The sequence below is a fragment of the Camelus bactrianus genome, chromosome 23 (genome assembly GCF_048773025.1).
Source record: "Camelus bactrianus isolate YW-2024 breed Bactrian camel chromosome 23, ASM4877302v1, whole genome shotgun sequence".
Taxonomy (NCBI): Eukaryota; Metazoa; Chordata; class Mammalia; order Artiodactyla; family Camelidae; genus Camelus; species Camelus bactrianus.
Window position 1 is genome coordinate 18,070,905 of NC_133561.1, and position 23,147 is coordinate 18,094,051.

General features: G+C 33.5%; 1 protein-coding gene and 1 pseudogene across 2 annotated transcripts in view; one reads left to right on the forward strand and one right to left on the reverse strand.

Annotated features, from left to right (window-relative positions):
* The window catches only part of AHCTF1 (AT-hook containing transcription factor 1), an 82,224-nt gene that overhangs the window by 25,979 nt on the left and 33,098 nt on the right, over nucleotides 1-23,147 (forward strand). For both annotated transcript variants that reach the window (XM_074351713.1, XM_074351712.1), the window contains exons 6-21: nucleotides 220-336; nucleotides 4,967-5,051; nucleotides 6,334-6,484; nucleotides 8,085-8,217; nucleotides 8,316-8,497; nucleotides 8,917-8,978; nucleotides 9,746-9,874; nucleotides 14,679-14,769; nucleotides 15,852-15,941; nucleotides 17,738-17,878; nucleotides 18,543-18,647; nucleotides 19,554-19,647; nucleotides 20,773-20,896; nucleotides 21,048-21,104; nucleotides 21,884-22,030; nucleotides 22,696-22,883. In XM_074351713.1, the coding sequence (XP_074207814.1) occupies nucleotides 220-336; nucleotides 4,967-5,051; nucleotides 6,334-6,484; nucleotides 8,085-8,217; nucleotides 8,316-8,497; nucleotides 8,917-8,978; nucleotides 9,746-9,874; nucleotides 14,679-14,769; nucleotides 15,852-15,941; nucleotides 17,738-17,878; nucleotides 18,543-18,647; nucleotides 19,554-19,647; nucleotides 20,773-20,896; nucleotides 21,048-21,104; nucleotides 21,884-22,030; nucleotides 22,696-22,883 (1,896 nt within the window). The remainder of the gene's footprint in view (nucleotides 1-219; nucleotides 337-4,966; nucleotides 5,052-6,333; nucleotides 6,485-8,084; nucleotides 8,218-8,315; nucleotides 8,498-8,916; nucleotides 8,979-9,745; nucleotides 9,875-14,678; nucleotides 14,770-15,851; nucleotides 15,942-17,737; nucleotides 17,879-18,542; nucleotides 18,648-19,553; nucleotides 19,648-20,772; nucleotides 20,897-21,047; nucleotides 21,105-21,883; nucleotides 22,031-22,695; nucleotides 22,884-23,147) is intronic.
* On the reverse strand, nucleotides 10,929-14,563 carry LOC141574721 (polyribonucleotide nucleotidyltransferase 1, mitochondrial pseudogene; annotated as a pseudogene).

Genomic DNA, 23,147 nt, shown 5'->3' on the forward strand with positions numbered 1-23,147 from the left:
ATATACATGTGCTTCAGTAATTTTAACCCTTTCTGGTTCTACGTGGGAGATGGATGCCATGCCCATTGTCTTGATGGTTTTTGCCCTGTGTGTTTTTGAAGATAAGACGATTGTATGAACAGTATTGCTCTAATCCAAATTCTTACATGAGGTACCTTTCTTTTTCATGAAATCAGAACTTAAAAGTAGGAAGTGTACTGATTTTTGTGCTTGTTACAGATACTTCACACAGTTGGAAGGTGGAAGAGTTCCTGTATACGCTGTTACTTTTCAAGAACCTGAGAATGATCCTCGTAATTGCTGTTACTTGTGGGCTGTTCAGTCTACCCAAGATAGGTAAGTGTGTTGCATGTGGTTTTTAATAATATTTGTCAAAAATGGCATAGCAGTTGATTTCTTTTACAAAGCTTTGTACTATATTCTCTCTCTCCCTTTTCTCTTTTTAACAACACCCATTTATTAGCTCAAGTTCTGTAGGTGAGAAATTCTAACATGGCATGGCTGGGCTCCCTGCTCTGGCTACCATAAAGCTGTAATCAAAGTGTCTGCTGGCCTGACACTGAGGAAAATTTGTTCCAAGATCATTCTTGTCATTGGTAGAATTCAGGTCCTTCCCACTGTAGCACTGAGGACCCTGTTTCATTGCTGTCCGCTGGGGGTCACTCTCAGTTCCCAGGGCTGCCACATCCCTTCTCCCTCCTTCACCTTCGAGCCAGCAGCAGCTCAAGGGATCCTTCTTGTGCTTTGACTCTGACTTCCTCTTCTGCCCTATGTTGTCTCTTTTTAGTGAAGGGAACATAATTCAGTGAGTTAGTGAGTGGTAGTTGAAATGACTTTAAAAAAAGTAAATGATTGTTTCTTTGTGTTTGAGTATTTTGAGATATCAGTGAGAAGAAATTGTGCTTGACTTGTTTGAATGTTATTTCGAAGAGCAGTCTGATACGCATGAGTAGGCAACCTCTTATTCCTTAGGCAATTTTTGTGGCCTTCTATGTTCTCTCATGAGAACATTTTTTCTTTTATAATCTCATTGCTTTTTTTCTCCTTGTTGTGTATGCCTCTCTCATTTTTGTGTATCCCTGCTGTGTTCTCTAGTCCTTCCACTTGACCTTCTGCAGTATATTCCTAGATTTTAATTTGGTTAATTTTTCCTTGTCTTTTCATAAGCTCTAATTTTGTTCCAGCTGTAGCTTGTGAGAAATCTTTCAGTTTAATTTCTAACTGGTTAAAATGGTTTATTTTCAGTGCTGGAACAGTAGAAGTATTTATTTTTCTTTGGTTTTCAGTTCTTTCTTTGATGATCGATGAAATAGTTAAGTCTGGTATAAATGCAATGATTTTGATAACTCACTGCTCCCAGTACTTTCTCTTCCTCAGTTCTTTCTGTCTTAGATTCTGGGTACCTAAATTGTGGTCAATTTGGGTTTTTGTGTCAGGTATCCTCACTTTGAGGTTTTGTTTCTCCTTACACTTTAGTAGGTCAATGAAGGAAGAATTGATTTGTGACTATTGAAATTTGTCAATCCTGGAGGAAAACTGAAATAAATATATACCGAAAAGTACTGGAATACTCCTTATTAAATCAAATCCATATTTCCATCCATCTGAGTGTAATGTGGACCAGCAGCAGCTTTAGTAATGTGCCTTATGAAGGCTCCATGTGATGAATGTGAGGGAAAATGTATGTGAACAGTTACTGTATCCCATCTATTTTTTATTCCACAGTCTCTTGTGATCTTAGGTTCTATAAATTTATTATTCTTTGTTTTAAATTCTCTTTTTCTAAATTTTATTCTCTTTTTCTAAATTTCTCACACTGAAGTCTAGAGGGGTTCCCTCTTATTTTGGAACTTGGTGAATTAGTCTACATTGATTTTTACCATGCCACTCATAAATTTATGGATTTTGTAAAAGTTTAGTCTTTTAAAAAGTCTTATAAGTGATGAATACTCTGTCCTTATAATCATGAAGTTACCTGAACATTCGTTGCTCCTCATTTTTTCTTAAAATCCTTGTGAACTGTACGTACTTCCCTTAGTCCTTTTTTGAGGTAGTTTGTAGAGCTATATAAGCATTCTAAGTGAGTCACAGTTTAAAATGTGGGCAGAATAGTATTTTCTGTTTTTCTTCCGGTGATGCCCTATATTTACTTATCTTTATTTATCTACAACATGTTGAGTAGTTAGCACATGGGAAAAATTGTCTAGTGATTTTAAATGACTTTATAGTATTCTATATATATTCTTTTAATGGGACAGATTTAATTTAATTTGAAATATTTATTCCCAAATGATTTACGTTTGTGAGATATTTTTGAGAATATTTTTGTGGACTTCTGGTCTTTGATTAGAATCCTTAAATTAGTAGGTCATGTACCTCTTTAAGAATCTGATGAAGGCTGTGATGTATGTTGGTATTTGTGTGTGTGCACTATGATTTAAAGCAAGATTCCTGACCTGTGGTCCACAGGTAAACAGAGCAGTCTGTGAGCTCCTGTAGATTGTATATAAGATTATTTACATTTGTTTATATATATGTATGTAGACAATACATATATAAACAATACACTTATACATATATAAACAATACATATGTACACATATACAAACTATATATATGTGCAGTACATACATAATATATATAAGCAGATCATACACACACACATATACAGTCAGCCCTCCATATCCGCGGGTCCCATAGCTGTGGATTCAACCAACAGTGGATCTAAAATAGGAACAAAACAAAACTCAAACCCAGAAAGCTCCAAAAGGCAAAACTTGAATTTGCCATGTTGGCAGCTATTTACATAGCATTTGCACTATATTTAAAATTATTTACGTAGTATTTACATTGTATTAGGTATTATAAGTAATCTACAGATGATTTAAAGTATAGGGTTGTGTGCATAGCTTATGTGCAAATGCTATGGAATTTTATTTAAGGGACTTGAGCATCTGTAGCTTTTAGTATTTATAGGGGCCCTAGAACCAATCCCCTGAGGGATTATGGTATCAACAAATGTAAATAATCTTGTATACAATTTATGGGAGCTCACAAACTGTCCTGTTTACCTATCGGCTACAGGCCAGGAATCCTGCTTTAAATCATTCTTAGACTAATCTCTTACTTTACAAAAGTGTGTAATGTAACAAAGTCTCTTCTTCCATCCCTCTGGTCATTGAATCACCCAGCACCTTATTGACTTTGTAAGTAGATTAAAATAATGTAAATTTGGTCTAAATTTATCAGTCTAAATCAGAAAGACTAGTGGTATGGTCTTGCCTCCTCCCCACCATTAGAGCAGTCTGAACAAAATAAAAGAAAAAAGAATCACTGTAGAGTGACTATACACCACAAAATTCAATGGGGATAGATCTTAAATTGTTTCCATACTTCTCATCAGTTATAATAAAAGCCACATTTAGTTTTGTAAATGAAAAAACTGGTATTGCCTTTAATGTTGGTTGTATGCAGTTTCTCCTGTTTTAATTGGTCTTTTTAGAAGTGTCTTTCCTTGTTTCATATCCTTGTATTTCTTCATTCAGCTAAGTTAATTGAGCATCTACTGTCCACTAATAACTTTTCTAGTGACTAGCAATGCAGGAGACAATTTTTCTGTTCTAGATTTTATATTTCAGTAAGGAAGACAATAAATAAATATACTAGTACATATATTTAATATAATTTCAGATAGTGATATTATATACAGAAAAATAATAGGAAAGATGATACAGAGTGTGGTGGAGTAGGGAACTGCTATTTTAGATAGGATAGTTAGGGGATTTGAATGAGGTCGGTTGGGGCAGGTGGCAGGGTAACTATGGGAAGAACTAGGGGAAAGAACACAAAGGCCTTAGTAAAATGTCACAAGGGAAAGCAAGAAGGCAACTAAGGAGAGAATGCAGGGTAGTCATAGGTGAGGCCAGAAAAACAGAACTAATTTATATAGGATTGTGTAGGCCAGGATAAGGAAGGTGTTTGAATTTGGTCTGGCTACCCCAGTCCAGTTAAATCAATTTCTGGTAGTAGGGCCTAAGCATTAGTATTTTTTCATAGCTCCTCTGGTAGTTCTAATAATAGGCAACCAACATTGAGAACCACTGGCTTCAAAAGTAAATGAGATTAGTAGAGAAAACAAGAGAGCTGGGGACTGAGCCTTGGAACCCTTCTGTACTTGGAGATACTTGGAGATTGAGAATAAGAGCAGAACAGCCAGCAAAGGAGAGTGAAGATAGTGTAGTATGAGGAACATTGGGAGAGGGTATTCTGGAAGTCAAGTAAAAGATATTTTTAAAGAAAAATCAGCTAGTAAGAATAAGAGTTCAAATTCAGACAGTATGGCTTTGAAATCTGTGCTCTTACTACTCACTGCATGCATGCTTGAGTAGTGCAGAGTTGATTTGCTGTCTTTACTTTATATCCTTATTGTATAGTCCTCATCCATCTTCATTTTAGGTATAAGCCTACTAAGATGGAGGAAGAGACCAGGAAGAAGGAGCAATGGACACGCTCTCCATTAAGAAAGATTTTCTGTAGGTGCTGTGGGATAGTTCTGTTTACATCCCTTTGGCCAGAACTTGGGTCTGCTACACCTAGCTGCAAAGGAGCTAGGAAATGTAGTATATTTTAGGAAGCCATGTGCCTAACTAAAAGTATACCTATTGAGGATAGGGAGAAAGAATATTGGCTAAACGATTATGATCTCAGCCACATAAGATGTCACCTAAGATAAGCAAAAACATCAGCTTAAGTTAACTAGAATCAATAAAAAATTAAAAATCAGTTATTTCAAAGGACTGCATTTTGTGAAAACAACCATGTAAAACTAATTTCTTCACAGTGACCTTAGTTTTGTCACATGAACTCAATATTATATGTAAACTAAATTTATTTGGACATAAGAGGTGCTTATTGTGTTAATAAGATAATTTAGTATTTTTCTTTGGCTGATTTCTGTTTCTTTCAGTGAAGGCGATGTCTTGAGTTTGCATCTGCTTCAACTGGCCTTTGGTGACAGAAAGTGTTTGGCATCAGGACAAATCTTATATGAGGTAAATGGTAATGGTAATATGGCTTCATAGTACCATTTTGTTCATTGTTTGCCTATTATAAGTCTGTTTTAAAATACTGAGATACTGAAACGTTATTCTTATATTCAAGTTAATACTATACTCATAATATAATGGGAAAAGTATTAGATTGGGGTCAGGAGACTTGTATTTACCAAGGTAGCAATTGTAAAATCTCTGGGTATCATTTTCCTCTAGAATGAGGGGATTGGACAAGGCTCAAGCTTGTGTAGCCAAGAAAAATAATCCCACTTTGTTGCTCTAACACATTGAACAATAAGCCATGGGGTGACTTTATAAACAGTCTTGCCATTTACAGTTGTAATAGAGGGTAAATGTATCTAGCATTTCAGATGATTATTTTTCTCCCTGAATTCTTGAGGAACTAGCAGGGTGCTATTAGCCATATTTGATCAGCCGTCACATTCCTTTCTCTAGAACAGGCTTTCTTAACCTAGTATTTCAGAGTATGTGATTGGATTTTAGGGAATCCTTGAAGTTCCTGAATTATGTGTGGCATTTTTATGATTAGTTTTCCCCCTTATCCTCCAGTTCCACATACATGGATTTATTAACCAATCATCGATCAGTAAGAGGGGAGGGGGAAGAAATTCTATAAGGTTCCAAAAAGCAAAATTTGAATTTACCTTGTGACAGCAACTACTTACTTATCATTCACATTGTGTTAGGTATTATAAGTAATCTAGAGTTGATTTAGAGGAGGATGTGCATAGGTTATATGCAGATATTACATCATTTTATACAAAGAACTTTGGAATCTGATGGGGGTCCTGGAACCAATCACCTATGGATAACAAGGGACAGCTGTATACATTTTTCTGGGAAAAGTTTTAAAGCTCTTGTCAGATTCTTATAGGATCAATTTTTTTTTTTTTTTAAATGTAAGGACTACTGTTTTAGTGGAAGAATTTCAATGAGAACACAGAAATAGGTTTACTGGCCTAGAGTATATATATGTATATATAATTTTAATGCTCAGTCCACTTTACACCCCAGCCAGTAGTCTATGAGATTTCCCATGTTTATTAACATTTTTAGAAGATTTATTGGTAATTATTTTTGAGAGACTAAATTTCACATTTTTATTTGTATTTTGTGCTATATAAAATCCAATGGTTGGTTCTCTTCATTTTTTAACTTTGCATCATCTGAAAACTTTTAAATTTGGAGAACATTTGATTTTAGAATGAGTTTTTCTTAGAATCCTCTTAAGATATAGATTGATGTACATTTTATGTTTCAGGGGTTAGAGTACTGTGAAGAAAGATATACACTGGACCTCACTGGTGGCATGTTTCCTTTGAGGGGACAGACTGGTAATACCAAACTTTTGGGATGTCAGAGTATAGAGAAATTTCGATCTCATGGTGACAGGGAGGAAGGCATGAATGAAGGTTGGTTAAAAGTACTCTTATTTTATATCATGTGAATGCTTGATTTAAGATTTATCTTGGTTTAAGATATACAACATGTATTGGTTTCTAGAGTTCATACTTCTGGCAGTTAAAATATTGAAATACTAATTGTGGAGTTTATTCAGGTCTGTGTGAGATACAAGGTATTTCTTGCTCTCCAGATTGCTCTGTGTAAACTCAAGAATGAATAGATTAAGGAAATGAGAGATGATTAATACAGCTCTCAAAACAGACCAAAAAAATGTATCAGTAGTCTCTGAATAATGTATAAATCTCTGAATTAAAGTCCCTGAATAAAGTTTCTCTCTGAGACATATATGGAAACATACTTTGGTTGCCTTGAATTTTTCCAGTCTCCTTTAGTATTATTCCTTCTTCCTAATAAATATCCTGACATAGTGAAAATAGAATTTTAGAATCCAACCAACATGGGTTCAAATCCCAGCTTTGTCACTCGTGACCTTTCAGGAATTATTTAACGTTTGGGACTGAGCCTTTGTTTCCTTATATGAGTGGTATAACAATTATACCTCCTGCAGAGGATGGTTGTGAGAATTAAGTGTGATAATGTGATAGGTTTATTCAGCTGGGAATGCGCACTGGGGCCCTGGTTTTGTTTGTTCTTACTGGGATTCATTCTCATGGTTAGCTCATTCGTACCAGAGATGTCCTCTGTCCTAGTCCCCACATCGATATGTGTAATCTAGTTTCCACATCCAACTGAACATGTCAAAAAAGAAGTTATTGAACTCTGTCTTTTACTCCCCACCCACATCTTCCCTTTTATATTTCCCATTAGTTGTGCCACAGATTTTTGCTTTCCTCATTCCTTTTCTTCATCTTTTAACTTTGTTCCTGTCTTTCCATTCCAGCCACCATCCCTATACTTGTCTCTACCCCTGCTCCTTACCATTTAGCTAGATCAATCATTCTCAAGTAGAATTCCTCTAAAGAATTAAATCCTAATGCCAAAAGGCATCCATTTTAGGTATTGATGCTTTCTGTACTAGCATTGTATTCTTAGGAAAATACTCATTTGAATCATTTTCTACTTTCTACCTACAGTACCTCGTAGTTGTCAAAGTGTAACTGACACCGAACATAAAACTTCTCTGTTGAGTGTTTTTTAATAAAGTCTTCTTGAAATAGAAAAACAGAGGGAAGAAGGGGGATAAATTGGGAGTTTGAGATTTGCAAATATTAACGAGTATATATAAAACATAAACAACAAGTTTCTTCTGTGTAGCACAGGAAACTGTATTCAGTATCTTGTAACCTATAATGAAAAAGAATATGAAAATGAATGTATGTATGTATATGTATGACTAAAACATTATGCTGTACACCAGAAATTGACATATTGTAAACTGACTACTTCAATTAAAAAAAAAGAAATAGAAAAAGTTAAGATACAAGTGAATAAATCTCTTCTTATAGAACAAATGATAGAAGTGTGTTTTGACAAATCAAATATGAATTAAACTTCTTAATTTAGGAGAAAATCTTGCTATAATTTTATTTGGGGGACTTACTTTGAGATTATTTACTCTGTTTTAAAAATTACATTCTTTTCTTTTAGCTCTGTCTCCTGACACCAGTGTTTCAGTCTTTACCTGGCAGGTGACTGTATATGGACAGGGAAAGCCTTCTATATATTTGGGACTTTTTGACATAAATCGTTGGTATCATGCACAAATGCCAGATTCATTAAGGTATGATTTCTCACTCTCTATGTGCGTGTGTATGTATGTTTGGAATTTTTATGTGTAGCAAATCATTGACTTAATAATTCTATAAAATTTTCTTTTAGATCAGGAGAGTATCTACATAATTGCTCTTATTTTGCTTTGTGGTCACTGGATTCTGTTGTGAGTAGTACTTCTCCACACTACATCTTGGATATATTAGTACATGAGAGAAGTTTAAGTCGAGGAGTTCCTCCTTCATATCCACCTCCTGAGCAGTTTTTTAACCCAAGCACTTACAATTTTGGTATGTATTTCGTTAACATTACTTTTTGAGAAAAATAACATGCAAAAGTATATGTGTGTGTGTATTTGTGCTGTTTGTGTGTATATAGTGTATTACTATTTGTTTCTCATTATTGTTAATATATGGATAAGTTAGAAAGTTAATTTGATATATGTACACAAGAAGTTTAATGCTTATATGTTTAATGAAGAAATCACTTCTAAATTTGCTAGAAAAGATATTAACTATTTCACATTTAGTTCATTTGTGATAAGGTTTGGCATAGTGTTAGGATAAAAATACCTGGGAAAATTATTTTCAAATGTATTGTATGTAGTAATTTCATACTTTGCCTAGAAGTCTGTTATTAGGATAAGTTTTGTCATATTAATGCCATCTCAAATATATCTAAGTGGATTTTTTTAAATCTTTTTTTTTAGATGCCACCTGTTTGTTGAACTCAGGAGTTGTTCATATAACTTGTACTGGCTTTCAGAAGGAGGTAGGTGACAAGTTGTACAGGGCATTTCTTCTTGAACTGAAGTCAGTTCATGGGTTTAAATTTTACTTAATGTTAATTACATAAACTATTGTTTCATCTTTCATGGTAGCTTCTACTAGGTTTATGAGATTAGCAGCTAGTAGCGTCAGTTACTGATGGCAACCTTCTAGAAGAGGTATTGGGATGTTTTTAGCAGATTTATGTGAATGTTAGCTACTTGAACCCCAAGCAGAAGAGTGAAGTAGGTCAGTGCCTTACCACATCTCTTTTTATCCATCTTCTTAATTTTCCTCCTTCAGAGAAAGCTTATGACTAAATAAACTAATGCAAAGAAGGTACCTAACACAGTGGCACAGCGACTGGCACAGAATGGGTTATGACTGTATGTTGAAAATACTTTTCCATGGAGTGACTATCAGCTAGATGTGGATGAATGCCCTATTTATATTTCATATCAGATCTCTTAGACCAAGAGGAGTAAAGTGCAGGATTTTTCTTTTGTGTGTGTTAAGTTCGTTAAGATCTGTCACCACACCCGTTAGCTTTATAGTGGGTAACTGGGTTACCTAGCAAGCACTGGTCACCTTAAAAACCTATAAGCGCTTTCCTTTGCAAGTAGTACAAAAATGTAGTCTTCTACAATTTTCATTCGGTATCTTTTAGTTTTATTCAAAATGTTAAGTGCAAAGAATGGTGATAAGTTATTAATTAACTTAAATTTGATTATTTGAATTGAGTATTGACTGATATCTATCACTGTGTTATAGACTTTGACTTTTTTAAAGAGATCAGGACCATCTCTGAATGAAGTGATTCCTGATGGTTATAATCGATGTCTTGTGGCTGGCCTTCTCTCACCAAGACTTACTGATATTCAGCCTTCCAGCTTAAGTCAGGTGAGATGATTTTTAACTGTTGTTTCTTTTGGATCATATGTTATTAGCTTTCTATTATAAAAATCTGTTAAATAATTTCTGCGAAAGAATGTTGAGTGGTATGATGCCTACTCTGCATGTCTGTAGCTGTGGTCTTTGGTTTTGCTTAAAATTCTTCATACTTCCAGGATCCGATAGGCCTGACTTGGCACCAGGTCTGTAGGATAGGAAACGTATCATGGCTGCATCAGGCATTAGTAGAAATCATTACAACAATCTGGGAGCCATTTTTCAGCCCCAGAGAGAACAGCATAGGTGTAAGAGAATGAGACCACATGAGTGGAAACCATCTTGACTAAGGTGAATCTCATAATCTATAGCAACAAATTGTGGTCTCTAATAACACCTTCCCTGGGAACTTGTTAGAAATGCAAGTTCTTGATTCCTACCTTAGAGCTGTTGAAGCAGAAACTGCTGGAGTAGAGCCCAGCAATTGGTGTTTTAATAAGCCCTTGATATGATTTCCAGTACAGTATTTTGAGAACCACTGCTCTATAGAAACCAGTATACTGTGAAAGCCTATTAGTGATTCCTAGTTCCTGCAAAACACAAGACAGTTATGGGAGTCAGACTCAGTTGTGGAAGTCAGAATCCTAATTTTTGAAATCTGAATCCAGATTTTTTTCTTGAGTCATTCAGTGTTTCTAGAGATCTATCAAACTGGCCTCTGCAGTTCTTTGCTGCCGGGTAACAGAAGAGTGGGACTGTCTATTCCATATACTGAGTTTTAACTTGTTACCTGTTTTTAACCCCATGTTTGACCACCCTTTCACCTACTTTCGTCTGTACTTGGTTTCTCCAAGAACTTAACCTAATAGGATTTTGAGAGCCATACTGACCCTATTCTATAATTTCCCTCTGTGCGGACTTTTAGGGCATGGTTTACTTCACACTGCTACATCAGTCACCTTTCTTCTACTCAGTACTGCTTTTCAAAAGTTTTGCTGAGCTGTCTTATCCCATGATGACTTCTGTTTTTTCTTTATCCTTGTTGATTTGTATCCTTTTTTACTCTTTAAAGACAAATGGTTGTGGTGTGATACTCCATTTTTATCCACAAGTAACAGGAATTACTTAAGAGAAACCTGTTTGAAGACTGGAGCACTTTACAGGAAAGCCTCATTTCTTTCATCAGCCAGATCATGTCCAAAGTATTTCACCTGAATTTCTTGGTCAACTTCTGATCCTCAGGCAGTGGGATGTTAAACCTTTCATTGATCAAATTGTGTGTTAGGAAGTAGTGCTGTAGTCAAATGGATATCGTTTTAACCATTACTCCAGTGTCTGATTTCAGTTATTGTGGTGTATGCACTGCTTCAGATTATAATTGCTGCTCTTGATCATCTTTGCAGATTTCAGTAATGAAGTCTTGCTTCATGCATAGCACTGGGTGTTGGTGCAAACAGGAAATGTTTCTTCATCTACCTGATTAATAGTTAATCCTGTTTCAGCTTGAAATAACATCCACCTGTTCAAATAGATTTTGCTGATTTTCATAATGGAACCTGAACAGATTCTACAACAGGTCCATTTTCTTTTCTAGATGCTTGAGGTTTTGGAATAGTTTTATTCAGTTTCTAAATAGGAAAGAAAAAAACCCTGGCCAAAATGACTTTTGGGCTCATGTGAAATAGTTTTGTTGATAATCTTTTTTTCATTGTAAGTAGTATGGTCTTTTTAGCCCATCTATTTGGTGACTGTTCTAGAAGAATTGTTAATACTTTGTGCAGAAGAAATCTGTTCTTTCTATTTAATGGGCCCTGAATAATATAAGAGTTATGGTTGATGAAACAGGATATTCTATGGGCCCATGCATTTGCATTTAAGCTAGTAAGATTCCATTCAAATGGCTTTGTGCAGCTCTGAATTAGGTTCATTAAGAGACTTCATGTAAATTTTGCCCTGGTTGCCCTGATCATAGGGCCCTTCGGTCAGGGATTGAAGCTGACTACCTTTCCCTGCCAAAAGCTTCAAATTAGTGTTATCTGGGAACTGTTAATCATCCTTGAGGAGTTCGGCACTTTGAATGCAATATTTAATTTTTTTTTTTTTACTTTAGGGAATTAATAATGATTTTTCTTCCTAATTATACATTATTATATTTAGTTAAAAGTAATGATATCTAAGTTTTGAAAAGAAAAATGAAATAATAAAAAATAACTGGTATTTTAGCCACGTGAATTAAATAAGCATTTAATGTGTTCTGTGATTATTTTAAATCTGGTCATCCAAACCATGTTTCCCCCCCCCCCCTTACATAGGTAATAAACAAATAATTTGAATTTAGAAATTGACTAAAATATACAGAAACATGCAGATGTTCACATTTTGTTGACCATTTTTTCATGTATCTTTTTTAAAAAAACTTTATTCCTACTATTGGCCAAATTAAGCTGTATTTGTTAGTGATGCATACTAGAGGTGAAACGAAAAGAAAAGCAAGAAAATGATTCCTCAGAAAGCGGGAGAATGGTTACCATGGGGGATGGGAGGAGTGGGTGGGATTTGCTTTTGATCAGGTAGGAAGAGACAGCTTCTGGGAAATGTTCTCAATCTAGACGTGGTAATTTTTATCAGTGTCCACTTGGTAATTTGTTAGTTTGTATGTATGGTATATGAATTTTCTGATATGTATGCTTTTCTTTCATGTATCTATATATTTCTCCATATACATGAAAAGAATGTTACCATATATGTAGTTTCAAAAATTTGTCATCAGGATTTGTTCTTTAATTATATATTTATAGGTTTTACCTTTTATTGAGTTGTCTTTCTGTTTATAGAAATTCTTTGTAAAATATATAGATACTCTGTCAGATCTTATAGATGTCTTTCCTGCTATTTCCTCTTGATTGTTTTATGGTATCTTTTTATGATATTCAAATTAATATTTTTATAGTCAAATGCACTTTATAGCTCTGGCTTAAAAATGGTTTCTAACACATGAATTTTTTTTTTAATTTAAGGCTGTAATTCATCTTTTTGTATCAGATCAGGTAAAGGTTCAGTTTTCTTTTTCCCAGATGATTAGTCCAGCTGTGATATACCATTTATGAGATAGAACCCATCATATCCCTTCTCATGCTATTGAAATACCACTTTTATCTGATATTATACGTTCGTATCTATTGGGTTCTATTTCCAGATTTTAATCTTATTTCATAAATCTAGTTATCTATTTCTATGTTATTTTAGTATACTGCTCTGATAGTAATGCAGTGCCTTTTTTATCTGTAGTTTTTGGTAGTTCATAGGCATTTATCCTTTTGTATTAATTACAAGATGATTTTATCCAGAACCCCTATTGAAATTATTTTGGAAATTTTGTTATATTCACAGATGAATTTGGGGGAGAATTGACATTTTTATAATCATCTAAGTGTAAATGGGTTATCTTTCCATTTATTTAGGGTTTGTTTTATATCTATCAGTAAGAGTTTATGGTTATTTTCTAGTGTGTTTTCTTTCTATTTTTATCCCTAAATGTCGTTTTTTATGAGTAGACCATTTTCCCTATATTCATTTCTAGATGATTATTGCTACTCATTTGATATCTACTTAATTAAATTAGAATCTCTTGGATTTTCAAGCTATGCAATCAGCAAATACAGGCTTCCCCCCCATATTTTTGTTTATTACTTTATTTTCTCATAACATTTGGTAGAACCTCTACAAACTGTAGAAAAATAATGGTACTAGCAGACATCCTTGTTTTGTCACTGATTTGAATGTAAATTGTTCTAATGAATCTCACAATCATGCTTTTTTCTAGTTTGGGGGAACCCTTTATCGTATTGTATCTGCTTCTATTCCTGTTTAACTCATCTCTCTCTCTCTTTTTTTTTTTTTTTTTTTTTTTTAAGTAGAGGTACTGGAAATTGAACCCAGGACCTTGTACATGCTAAACACACACTCTACCACTGAGCTATACCCTCCCCCATGAAATTCATGGATTCTTGAACAAGGTGTATATAATCCCTTTTTTAAATAATGGCTTTATTGAGATTTAATTCATATACCATTCAATTCAGTGTTTTTTACTGTATTTATGGAGTTGTACAACTATCACCACATTGAATCTTAGAACATTTCATCACCTCCAAAACCCTATACCCATTAGCAGTCAATTCCTTTCCCACTCTTCTTTCCCCTAGGCTTTGGTAACCACTAATCTGCTTTCTGTCTTTATAGATAATACTTGTTATAGACATTTCGTATGAATGGAATCAAACAGTATATGGTCTTTTGTGACTGACTTGTTTGACTTAGCACAGTGTTTTCAAGGTTCATCCATGTTGTAGCATGGATCAGTACTTCATCTCATTTTGTAGCTGTGTAAGATTTCACTATATAAATATACCACAGTTTATCCATTCTTCAGTTGATAGGCATTTGGGTTTTCATTTTTTGACTATTATGAATAATACTGCTTCATATACAGTTTTTGTACAGTCATGTGTTTTCATTTCTCTTGGGTGTATACCTAGATATGGAATTGCTGGGTCATATGGTAAATATATTTAAGATTTTGAGGAGCCACCAGATTATTTTCCAAAGTGACTGTCCCATTTTACATTCCAGCCAGCAGTGTGTGAGGGATTCCAGTTTTTCTACATCAACAGTGCTTGTTTTCTTTTTCTTTATAACCATCTTAGTGAGTCATAATGATTTTTAATCCTTTAACGTTCTTTATTCTGAGCTAGAACTTGCCACCTCTGTCTCTGATCACATATCCATTCTTTTTCTTTTTAAATATATGGTTTAGGAAGAACAGTTAGAAGCTATATTGTCAGCAGCAGTACAGACAAGTTCTCTGGGACTTTTGACTGGATGTATCAGAAGGTGGATAACAGAAGGTAAGATTATATTTAATAATTAAAGAATACTTTTGTATTTTTAAAATTAACAGTTCATCTTTTTGGGGGGTGGTGTTTAAGTTAAACTTTATTTTGAGATAATTGTAGGTTCACATCAATTGTAAGACAGAGAGATAGTTTACCATTTACCCTCCCATCCCCTTCTTGTGAATGGTAAGACCTGGCAAATCTAGTAAAGTGTCACATTCAGGATGTCCCATGTTGTCCATGTGTATACACACCTACTACCTCTGCCCCGCCCCCCTCATTTCTAACCCCTGACAACCAAATTTATTCTCTATTTCTATAATTTTGTCATTTCAAAAATGCTCGTAAGTGAAATCATATAGTATGTTACCTCTTAGGATTGGTTCTTTTCACTCAGAAAATTTCTCTGGGGATTCATTCAGTTTGTTTGTATTACTCTCTTTACAAACACACACTTCACATGCACACATTTTTGTTCTGACCATTTGAGAATAAGTTGAAGGCATTGTGCTGTGCTTCTTTACTCATAAATATTTCAATATATATCCTTTTAAGAACAAGGATATTCACTTAGAAAACCAGTTTGCAGTTACAAAAATCAAGAAAACTAATATTAATACATGCTATTTAATCGATATATCTTTTAATCTCACTACTAATGTCCTTTGTAACATTTTTTAGGGAGAGGGAATTTAGAATCCAATCCAGAATGTATCTTGTATTTAGTGTTCATCTTTTTACACTCTCTTAATCTTGTTTAATTCTTAAGGCTTTGTCTTTCAAGAAATTGACAGTTTTAAAGAATATGAGCCTGTTATTTTGTAGACCACCTGTCAGTTTGTTTTTTGATCTTTTCTCATGATTAAATTCAGATTCTGCATTTTTCACAGTAGCACTACATAAATTGATGTGCTCCCTAATGTGATACACTGAGAAGAAGGATATGTGATACCAGTTTGTCTCCATTAATGTTGTTCATGCTGATCACTTGGCTAGGGTGGTTTCTGTCAGGTTTCTCCATTGAAAAGTTTCATTTTTTTGTTGTTTGTAATTAATAATCATTCTTTTTTTTTCCTTTCATAATTACAAATAAGAACAACCAAATTCTGCTGCTAATTTGCGTTTTGTTCTTGAATGGACATGGAATAAAGTGGTTCTCACAAAAGAGGAATTTGACAGACTTTGTAAGTATTATATGAACAAACTAATTTTGGCTTATGATTTAAGTATATAACAACAATAATTTTTAATGATTTTGAAGTTGTAAACTGTTTAAAGAAGTCCCAGAAGAAAACAGTTTCTTTTTTTTAACATTCAACTGACAGGATTGTTTTTGAACATTTTGCAACAGATTGTTTAAATTGGCAACATGTTGGGTATGTCCATAATAGCAGATTTCAGAATTACACCTTACTTAACTTTTGCTCTTAGGAGTTTAATTGATAAAATATGCCGATGATGGCATCAAGTATGCCAGTTAACCTCTGAACTTCGTTCATTTTTATTTAAAATATTTACAAGTATAAAGAAGCTGAAAGGCAGGGCAAAAATTCATCACCTCTGTCTTCTACTAACAGATATCATTACTCATGCCAAGTCTTGTTTATTAGTCTGTTGTACACTTTGAATTTTTTGGTATCTTGTGAATATTAAACCATTATGCGCGATTAGTGCAAAATAACATTAAAGGTAAAATGATTGCCTTGTACATGAAAAAAAAATTCAAGTTTCTTTAGAAGTGTGTATATATATGTATTAGTATTATTGTGTCATGATGAATGAACAAATGGACTTTTTAAAAAAGTATTTATTTAAAAGTAGGGAATTTTTAAACCAACAAAATTTAATAGTAAGACATGGGGTTCTATATAGTATTTTTAGGGCATACTTAAACTGTAAACAAGAAATAAGAAATTTTAAATATTTTAGTGATCACAGTACATTTGAAGTCTGGAACACCTGATAATTCAGAATCAGGGTAAAAAGTTTTTTTGAGAGGAAAATGTTTTCAGGGCTGATTATGTAAGTTATGTTAAAAAAAAAAGTTCAACTCATTTCATAAATTGTATGTCTTTATTATGCTTTGAGCATAATGTGATGTTTCAGGGTTGAACTTGGCAGCTCAGTCATTATTGCTTTGAATTTTATTACTGATTAATTTTTTTTAACTAAGAATAATTAAAATAGAAAGCATAATAGTATTTTAAATGTATTGAAAGTAAAACAGTTTGAGGAAGTAATTAGAAGTAAGATATTTGTTTTCTGATCCAATCACACATTAAATATTAATTAAATCTTATCTAAAAAGATGTAACCAAAAGCACCTAAAATAGTTTCCCCCAAAATGCACTTGTAAATTCAACCTTCAGTTTGAAATGAAAGGACAATGAAGTCTGCAATGCATTATAGCAAGCATGCAGTTGTATTGTAATTAAGTCTTACTTGGGTCTTAATTTTAGTGTCTCACTATTGAAGACTGGAGTTAAAAGAAAGAGTTCTTATAAATAATAATCACAAAACAACATGGTACATAAAAGATCTGATATAAAACATTTTTTGAAAGATAAGCATTTAATGAATATAACTGATTTCTGTTGAATCTAAAGTTGAATGTATCACTTTCCTCCGTGCTCACCTCATTCTACATTTTTGTATTCAGGCAGGCAGGTAATTAGGTTTCTTCATTGATTTCGACTTGGAGGAGGTACCGGGGATTGAACCTGGGACCTCTTGTGTGCTGAGCATGTGCTCTACCAATTGAGCTATACCCTTCCCCTTCATTCTACATTTTTAACAGTAATTTGTATTTTTCCCTTCTAAATTCCTTGAGGATATTTGTCACTTGAAGCTTGTCTTTGTAAATCTTATGATGTATAGAGTAATTCTGTGGTTAATAGGAATTTGAAGTATTTTGCATTTGTGGTTATGATTAATTTAGATTTACTGTGTCAAAACTAATCATATATTTTATCCTTAAAAGGTGCACCATTATTTGATGGTTCATGTCATTTCATTGATCCACAAACTATACAGTCCATCCAACAGTGCCATTTACTTCTGAGCAACCTTCATACAGTCTTAAGCTGTTTTGCAACAGAAGCCCAAGAAATCACTGAAAGAGGTGTGCTCTTTGTCTTATGTAAATGAATATTTTATTGAATTTTACTTCTTGACTTTGAGAAAGAAAATATTTCCTGTAAGAAGGATCATTGGGCAGAGAGGCCATTATTTCTCAAATGCTGAAATTTTTTGTTTTTTAAATGATAAGCTACAGAATGTTTTTAGATGTACTGTGAGCCCATGATTAAATAAGCTTGGGAAATTTGAAGGTTAAATGTAAGGATTTTTAAGGTAATGTACGAATAGCAGAACTTCAGATTTTAAAATTTTATGTAAGTTTTTATTTGTAGAGGTGGTCATTGTAATTTTCATCTTTGTTTTGCCATTTAAACAAAATAGCCAGTTTCCTTTAAAGTCCTGGTTTGAACAACCTGTATTAATGATACTGTACTAGTTTGTATTAATGTATAAATTTGACTACTGAAATTAGTTAAATGGAAGTGTAGCTAATGTGGAAGCATATTTACCTGAAATATCTATTTAATCATTGAGTTATTTTAGCATTTTGGAGATTATTTGTTCAAGCTAAGTTTGTTTAAAAATACATATGTATTGTTAAAATCACCAAGGAATTAATTACTTTTTTTGAGAGCAGTTGAGTGCCTTGATTTTTCATTTGTGGTTGATAAAGTAAAAGCTAAACAACTGTTTTTAACTCTTTACAGGACTTATGGACTTGAGCAATAAGTATATGGTTTCCCAGCTCATCTGTCAGTATGCACAAGTGGTTCTTTGGTTTTCTCATTCTGGGCTGTTACCAGAGGGCTTAGGTAAAATATTTACTTGATACATATTAATCGAAACCTTCTTAAATCTTTGTAATTTTGTTGTTGTGTTCTAATATTGTCACGTTCCTTTCTTCTACCACTTAAGTTTTCTTCTGTTCTTACCTTCTTTTCTTACATTCTTCCTTACTTTGTATCTTCAGTGCCTCACTTCACGCCTGATACACAGGTGTCCATACATGTTTATTGGGTTAGAGGGAAAGAATATTTGACAAAATATGGCTTCTGAAAATGGGTTCAATATCACCAGCTATAGTTTAGATCCATAGAACTAGAAGTTTTATAATCTAATTTGCTGATCTTTTTCACTTTAAAGATTCTTTTAATATGGTTGCTAACCAGTATTATTTGCCATCAATTAAATATCTTCTTTTATCTAATTATTCATGTTAATACCAAGAATTATAGAATTTAAATCTTAACTATATTTGTTTACAACATCCTTCTAAAGCCTTTAATTCTTGCATTTCCAGGAAACACATCAGATTTACTTAGAAGTGCTTCTGCCACTGTGCATAATTACTGTTGATCTTATACTTTCATAATTCTCTTAGATTTTCACTTGAAGAAATAGTGAGCTTGCTTGCTTTTAAATTATCATTTGTGCCTAAATAAGTAAAATCATTTTCTAGAATAGCTTTTCCAGGGATTTAAGCCAACATCCTGTTGTCACAAACTTTGATGAGATACTCAGTTTTCTCAGTTGTGCCTCTGTTAATAAAAGGGCATGTAGTGTTCTTTTATTACTTTAATTTAGGAAGTCTGCAAATTAAATAAGATTATAAAATTATAGTAAAATATCAAAAATATCAATGTGTGTAACCTTAAGTATTGTTGGGATATTTTGGAAATATGACTAGCTTTTTTTTCCAACTTTTAAAAAACATCTAGATGATGCTGTGCAGTTGTCAAGGTTATACTACAACTACCCTGTAATTCAGAACTACTACACCAGTCGTCGACAGAAATGTGAGCGCTTATCAAGGTATAGTACATCCAGAACCTTCAGAAAGCATTGTAGAAATTACTTGTGTAAGAAGTCAAAGCTTTCTCAGATGGAACAGAATTCATCATGTTATAAAAGGATTAAATGGAAATAAATGAATTTGTCATCAGTATTACTATTTTAGTTGTAATGTTTGCCTTGACCTAATGATTACACCTTTATTTGAAAACTTGAGTATAGCTATTTATTATTTCCTAAATAAAATGACTTACCATGATTGATTTATTAGAAGAGATTCTATAATTTAATATGTATTTTTCCTGAAAATTCTTACTCACAGATTCCCAAATCTTGATTCCAGATTTCTTATGTCAGAATCTCTTGGAAATCTATATAAGGCTGTGCCAGCTGTAATTTTGATGCATGGCAAGTTTTACGATCCAGTGCTTTTGAATAATCTAGGATAGTGAGCATGGACTTGGAAGATATATTAGGCATATTTTAAAATTTTATTATTTCCTAAGTGTATGTCCTTGAGTAGGTTGGCTAAGCTTTCTAATCATATTTGTCAGATAAATTACAAAATCAGTATAAAAATGAAATAAAACATCATCTGCAAGGTACCTCTTACTGTGCCTGACTCATAAGAAAACTTCATTCAGTAAATAGTAACTCCTGCTATTATTAATATTAGATGAGGAAACAGAAAAGGTCAGTATCTGCTTATTACCTTGTAGGTGCTCAATAATATATATTTTTGAAGGGATTACCGAGGTTAAAAGACTAGTCCAGCTGATGAAACTGAAAATATAACTGTTTGACTTTGAGCTGCAGTATTACTTTCTCTGTACTGAGTTGCCATGCTCTTTGGTAGTCTTCTCAAGATGGTAAAAAGTAAACAGCCTCAAGCATTTTCCTGGCTAGACCACGTTCTCCCTTGGAACCTGACCTTTGGTTAGTGCTGATGACCAGACTTGAGGCTTCTTCAGGGTTTATGTGACTAACTCCTCAATATCTGGATTTGTAATGATGGGATCCTGTCCTCAAATCTCTTCTTTTTGGTAGTTGAGATCATTACTTTTAAGAGTTTGGTGTGTATTATCTTAATAATAATATTTAATTAACAATAATACTAAATAATCTTTAATGTTGCCCTTATTACAGAGGGAAGTGGAACCCTGATTACTTAATGATTGATGGAATGGTTTCTCAGTTAGGCGATCGAGTGGAGAAGTTGTGGAAGCGGGATGAAGGAGGCACAGGAAAATATCCTCCTACTAGTCTACATGTAGGTTTGCAATAATACGGTATCACTTAGTCTCCAGAGTTGGGGTGGAAGAGGGAGACATGCTTAACTGTATTTTTCATACCTGGCACAGGCTTGGGAACGGGAGCATAAATGAACAAATATATAACATGCACCAATTTTTTTTTAATAGGCATTACTTGACATATACCTACTAGACAACGTTGCCGAAGCAAGCAAGCATTCTGTTGTATCCTTTAAAATTTTATCAAATAATTCATGTATTACAAAAGTCATATAGTTGCAGAGTAGTAGGAACCTTATACACTAATCCATTCTCAGTTACACATTTGAACTTGTTTTAAAGGAAGAGTTCTTAATCCAGGATCTGTTTGTTGGATTTAGATGGTCTATGGTTAACCCAAAACTATGCAAAATTTTGTTTTATGTTTATTTTTCTAGGGTTAAAGTTAATGGCTTTCATCAGACTCACACAGCTGCTCTAAAGCACTGCTAGCAAGTGGTCATTCTAAATGAGATTAATTTATATGCTGAGTATGAATAAGTTAGCTTTATATTTCTTAGGCTTTGTGTTTGAGCCTTGTGGTCTTTTAAATAAGATCTTCGTACTAATGTCACTTTCTTAGTCGAAATGTGCAGTTCTGTTCATAATTTATGAGATAAATGATGTGTTTGCTTAAGCTGCCAGGTTTTGCTGGGTAACTGAAATTTTGTTTATAACTTTGTTTCTTTAATTTCTTAAGCCACTAACTTCATAAAGAAAGTATGCTTTAGTTCTTTTCCTTTGTGGTGGTACTTACTGAGAATGAATGAAGTTGTTTGTGGAATTGGCTGTACCCACATTTAACAAAACTTTAATTCCATAGCTGGACGTCCACAGCAGCTTTTCTGAACACTAAAAGAAGTCGCTTACGACATTTTTCTGATATATTCTATTGCTGCCTATTGCAGATGTATACATAGGAGTTTTTCTTTTGTTTATTGTCCTTAATCTTCTTTTTTTTAAAGACCATTTATTTGCTACTTGATATTATGTATTCCTTTCCAAACAAAACGGATACTTCCATCGAATCATTTCCAACTGCCTTTGCCATTTCTTGGGGCCAGGTTAAACTTATCCAAGGGTTTTGGCTGATAGATCATAATGACTATGAGGTAAGTCTGTAGTTTACTTAGGATATATGCTTTTGTAAACTATTACAATTTTAGAAAAATACATAACTGGATTAAATTTGGTATTAAAGATATGATACAATCTACTTTAAGGATTCAGTTTAATCAGTACCTTCACCAAGCACCGTCTTAGGCAGTAAGAATATTCAAAGATAAAATAGTTCAGTACCCCAGGTTCATTGCTATCTAAAGGAGGAAACAAACAAGTAAACAATTACTAATAGTGCACATATGGTGATTGTTAGGTTAGAAATGTGTTTGGTGTGTTGGGTTAAATAGAGAAGGCAGGATTTGGCATTGATATATGAAATTGGTGATGGAAAGATTTTATATAGTTAGCTTAACAAGGTATCAGAAGTGTGAGGCTTTGATAAAGCTTTTATTTAAAATAAAGCATACTATATTTCATGTATAACTGAAAAATTGTGCTCTACGCTGGAATTTGACACAACATTGTAAAATGATTATAAATCAATAAAAAGTGTTAAAAAAAATAGAAAAGCATACCATTAAGTAGATCTTTTCAGCTATATTTAAACTGATTTTATCTTAATTTAGGTAAGTTTGGCACGTTACCTTTTTTTTTACCCCTGTCTAAATGCAAAGCATTATGTTTGTAATAACAAATTTTCATGTCCTTTTTGCAGAGTGGTTTGGATCTTCTGTTTCACCCAGCTACTGCAAAACCCTTGTCATGGCAACATTCAAAGATTATTCAAGCCTTCATGAGTCAGGGTGAGCACAGACAAGCCCTCAGATATATTCAAACAATGAAGCCAACAGTGTCCAGTGGTAGTGATGTTATCCTTCACCTCACTGTTTTGCTTTCTAATAGGTAAGTACATATTTTGAAAGTACAAACTCTTGATCATATATGTTAATAAAATGGAATTGATGACCTAGACAGTAGCAGTATATATTTTGCCTTGGTTGCATTACACAATATTCTTACGATCTTCATCTTTCATCATTAAGAAAAATGTAAAGCAGCTTTTATCTGGAATAACGTGAGTAAAAGAAGTACCTTGAATAAAAGGGAAAACCAACAGAAGTTTAAAAATAATGTTTGTTGCTAACTGACAATGTTGACAGTCTCCTG